Raw genomic sequence first — 4,713 nt, 5'->3', positions numbered from 1 at the left:
AATAATATATAATAAATAATATATATATCGTATATAATATAATAATATAATACATGTACAATATATAATAAAATATATATATAGTGTACGTATGTACTCGTATATATATGTATGTATACATAAAATAACAAGTTTACCACCAGAATTTTCGAAATTATGTTAATATATTCCTTGATTTTACATTACGATAGTTCAAGTTTCTAATGATAGATCAGTTTAAAATTATCAGTTTCTTTAAATTTTTAAACAATTTATAACTCATTGGAAGAAGAAATAGATGACTTTAAAATATCATATAAATAGTAAATATAAGTAATAAAATATGAAGTAATTTCACTGATGAGACTCTTTATTAAATGAAAGTATTATAATAATATTTTGCATTTCCATCCGAATGCATCAAATGAACAGCACGATAGAATGAACACGTATTCGATTAACTTGAAACTCACCGTTTTGGTCATCTCGGTCACGACTGATCTCACCTAAAATCGACAAATTCGAATTAACTTCTGCGTAGACATATATTTTTTGGACGTAGCTAATAGACAAAGCAACAATGATTAAGACAATTACTCGGTGCCACGCTGCTCGTGACCTAACTCCCTTCATTATAACGCATTGTACTTTTTATCGACAAGAGCCTACAGCCTCATGCTTACAGGCACGCATACTTTATCCTAGATCTTTGCACGTGCCATCTTGTGGACTTTGAATAACTAGAATTGCAACGGACTGGCGAACTACATGTGGTTTTCAAGAATACGTCGAATGCAGTGCTTGCTATATCAGCAAATGAAAAGGAATTTTATCTAACGAAGTTACATTAATAATTGTAATACTAATTTTCAATGAATTTTTCCATTAATTAATTTTTACGTTACTAAACTCTTACACTAATAGATTCTTCACGTTCTCGAATTTTTATGTTAATGAATTTTCACATAATAAAAATAAATAATACGAAGATTCGTATGTAAATAAATCGAACAAAGTTATTAATTATTCGTAAAGTTTTAAAAATATGGTAATTTTCTTCAATATAAATTTGTACCATTTATTTTCTTATTATAAAGTTATAACAATTATTTCTTCATTTTTTAATCTATTATTTTGTTATTATTTCTGTGTTACCTATTGAAGTAGATTCTTTCTTATTACTGTTATTAATAAAATATTCAAAACATTCAGTGTAAATTAAAGTACAGTATTTTCATATAGCTATAGAAGCCTTTGTGAAAATTTCAAATATTTGTAATATTAATTTGAACATAATTCCATTTAAAAAAGAAGGAAATATTTAATAATGGAAATATTTGCGATTACTTTTATAACATATATATCATAACACATTTTATTGAATTTATTTCATGTAAAATCCCTGTAAAATATTGATATTTATCGAACACAATGAATGAAGCATTCTCAAAGATTTGTATCCCTACATGAGCAAATTTTTGAATGAAATAATCATTTCGAATGAATGAATTTCGAATAATGAAATGACGCGAAAGTATGAGAATGATGACAATATTTACATTGACTATCTATAATACCATAAGTTATAAAACAACCTCAAACTTTAAAGCAGACATCGATGCATTAGATTGTTATTCAATTTCAGAATACATGTCATGTTCCCTTTCAATTTGAAAACAAAAACTCGTGCCATAAAATTCGTAACAATATCTCCATATAAGAACAAATTTGACGTATTAATGAAAACCAAGCAACGTTCACGGACACAAGCAATTTCTAGCCATTGCGGCACGTGCTCTTTGCAGAAGACAAGAAAAAAGTAATTAGGCATCTCTCGCGATAATCGAGTGAAGCGCCACCTATGCAGGGTATTCATCGCAATCACCATGATTTTCCAGGAACTTATTGCAATTCGATGAAAAAGTGCTTCGAACAGAAGTTTATTAATACTCAGTTGACAACGAATTGCACTAATAAAAATTGCCCTCAAAAAATTTTTATTAAATAACAAATCAATGTCAATTAAGATCTTTTAAATAATACTATATAATTCTTTTAATCCTGTATTGAAAGTTAAGTAAAAAGTAATTCATTGATGTCATACAAAGTTGTTTTTCTTAATAACTTCTTTAAAAAATCAGTTTGAAATTTGGTAAGTCGTATAATATATTGATGTTATAATATTAGTTTATTTATTATTTGTGCTAAATATTTTGATAACACAAGAAGGATATTTCCCACGAGAAAGGGGTCGAATATAAGACAAATACATGTCAGATTAAATGATATTATTGGATATGAAGATATTTGTTTTGCACTCGTGCATGAAAATATTCAAATACACACATTTCCTGTATTTGATAAATGATTTATATCGAACAGAAGTATTTAAAACAGTTCCAAAATTATATTAATAATATTAGAAAATAATTCAATGATTTATACGATATTTATAGTACACTTAGTAGATACGAGCCGTGGTGGCGCTAGTTTGTTCAATGGAAAATCATCTTAGGATCGACATATCCAAACTAGTTTTTTTTCAATTACTGATATCTTCAATTGTTATTATACATTACAATTGAAAATTTTCGTGACCCATTGATGTCAATTATTAATTGCAAATTATTTTCTAATTTTATTGATCTAATCTTGCGACTTTTTTTTTGTTATATTGTTTCAAATACTTCATTTTAATTGTATGTATTTCACTTAGTGACTAGTAGCAAATATAAATGTCCAAATATTTTTATATGTAAGTGTATTATACGTGTTAACAATTTACCAAATTTCAGATTAATTTTCCTATGAAATTAATTAAGAAAGTCAACTGTATATTATATCACTAAATTTGTCTCAATGCCACGTTCAATACTGGATAAAAGGAATTACGTGGTGCCATTAAGAAAAGTCCAAGTGACTTTTTCGTTAAAGAAAAAATTTCTTGGCAATTTTTATAATCACGATTTATTAAGTACCAATCACTTTCTGTTCGAAATATTTTTCCATCGGATTACATGCTTGAAAGATCATACCATTACGACCAACACCCCGTATATTCGATATATGGAAAAATGGAACACAAAAAACATGAAAATGTGCTTTGTCTAAGGTTACCATAAAATAAAATCAAAATAACAAATGTGTCTGTTAATCTACCGTGCTTTCTACAACTATTAGTTCATTTGTTTACACTCGATATTCAAATTACACAAATAAAAAACGCATATATGTAAATGACAGTAAACTATGAATATACTCAGGACATTATGCGAGTCAACACATATCAAAGAAGAAATATTGAAAAAATTGTATTTCTAAGCATCCTAAACCAAAGTGTATAATATCTACAATAGAACACAGAAAATTCATCGAAAAGATCGAATATCACTCAAAATATCTGAATTCAAACAGCATTTCTCAAACTATCCACGATATTTACTCTCATCTGTGCTCTTGTACACATAATTTACGAATGAAATGCTATAATTTTCTTTTTTCTTTTTCCATCGAGAAAATTTCTTTTGCATATATCTTTTTTCTTCTTGCTTTTTTGTCATAATAATCACAGGTATGGCAGAACAAAATCTAAAGAGTGAGAAACGCTGATGTCTTTAAACTCCTGCTTCACTACTTACGCAGACGAACACCAGCAAATGTATTGCACATATTAATTATGTGGAAAGGTGTGTTTGTCGCGGATAAGGTTATCAAGCGTTTTGAATTTGACTTTCATTTCCTGCACTATTATATTACCGATTGTCAAAACGAATTTTTCACACATCAAATACATTTATTATTCCAAATTGTATCGTTTGCACTCAAGTTATATGACCAACTTTTTAATACAAGATATAGCTTTCTATGACAAGAATTTGAAAGAAATTAATCACTGCGTTTTCTCTATAAACCGATGTTGCTTCGAAACTATAAAAATTAGCAAATAAGAGGTAAACGAAAAATGAATGAATTAACTAATTAATATCGAACGGAAAAATAATCGGTGCTATACAGTCTAGTAACTAATGGAAACTCTATGATGATCGTACGTGTTCTACGAGATCTGAGTGACTTTGAGAAAAGTGACGAAAATAAAGAAGAAATGAGAAAAAAGGGGGAAAGAAAACGGAAAAAGATGGCGTGTCGTCTAATAACGAAGGTAGTGGTATGACAGCGTGGTGAGAACTAAAGTTGGACTACAAAAAAGTTAAATTTACTACGCTCTTGTGGAAATTAATAAAATTAATAGTTAACATAAGGTGCAAACTATAACGTGTCTACTTAGCTGCATGCACTCATCGAGAACGGAGAAAGTAGTAGATAATGACAAAATATTTGTTAAATCATTGATATTTTGATCGCGAATATAAGATTTTTGGCAGATTTTTTCTTCAAATTTTATTCTACTTTCTCCAAAATCGGTGTGAAATTTGAATAGCACGCTTCTCGGTACATATTCCATATATATTTGGAAACAGTGCTGGAGTTTTTGAATGCTAATTTATTTGACATACTATCGTACTATTGGACTTTTTAGCGATTGTATAGCTGTAAAATTTTTGTGAAAATATTTTTGTTTATTAAAAATATAGTATTCGTTAAATTGATAAGTTGGAACAATTGTTTAAAATGAATATTTAAAATAAATTAATTGTGAATTCAATTCAGTTACTGCTTAGGGCTATTAGTTTTTTCAAATTAATTTAATTTAATTAATTTAATATATTCAGCAGG

At 27.9% G+C, this 4,713-nt stretch overlaps 1 protein-coding gene across 14 annotated transcripts in view; it reads right to left on the bottom strand.

Moving 5' to 3' along the window:
* slo (calcium-activated potassium channel slo) overlaps positions 1–4,713 on the bottom strand; it is a 229,620-nt gene that overhangs the window by 14,553 nt on the left and 210,354 nt on the right. For 13 of the 14 annotated variants that reach the window (XM_017903705.1, XM_017903699.1, XM_017903701.1 and 10 more), the window contains one exon: positions 453–485. The exons of the other annotated variant lie outside the window; for it this stretch is intronic. In XM_017903705.1, the coding sequence (XP_017759194.1) occupies positions 453–485 (33 nt within the window). The remainder of the gene's footprint in view (positions 1–452; positions 486–4,713) is intronic. 14 annotated transcript variants of the gene reach the window in all.

The sequence above is a fragment of the Eufriesea mexicana genome, unplaced genomic scaffold, assembly GCF_001483705.2.
Source record: "Eufriesea mexicana isolate 0111107269 unplaced genomic scaffold, ASM148370v2 scaffold2467, whole genome shotgun sequence".
In the NCBI taxonomy this organism is placed as follows: domain Eukaryota; kingdom Metazoa; phylum Arthropoda; class Insecta; order Hymenoptera; family Apidae; genus Eufriesea; species Eufriesea mexicana.
The sequence above is the reverse complement of the archived record's forward strand: the minus strand, read 5'-3'. Positions and strand labels throughout refer to the sequence as shown.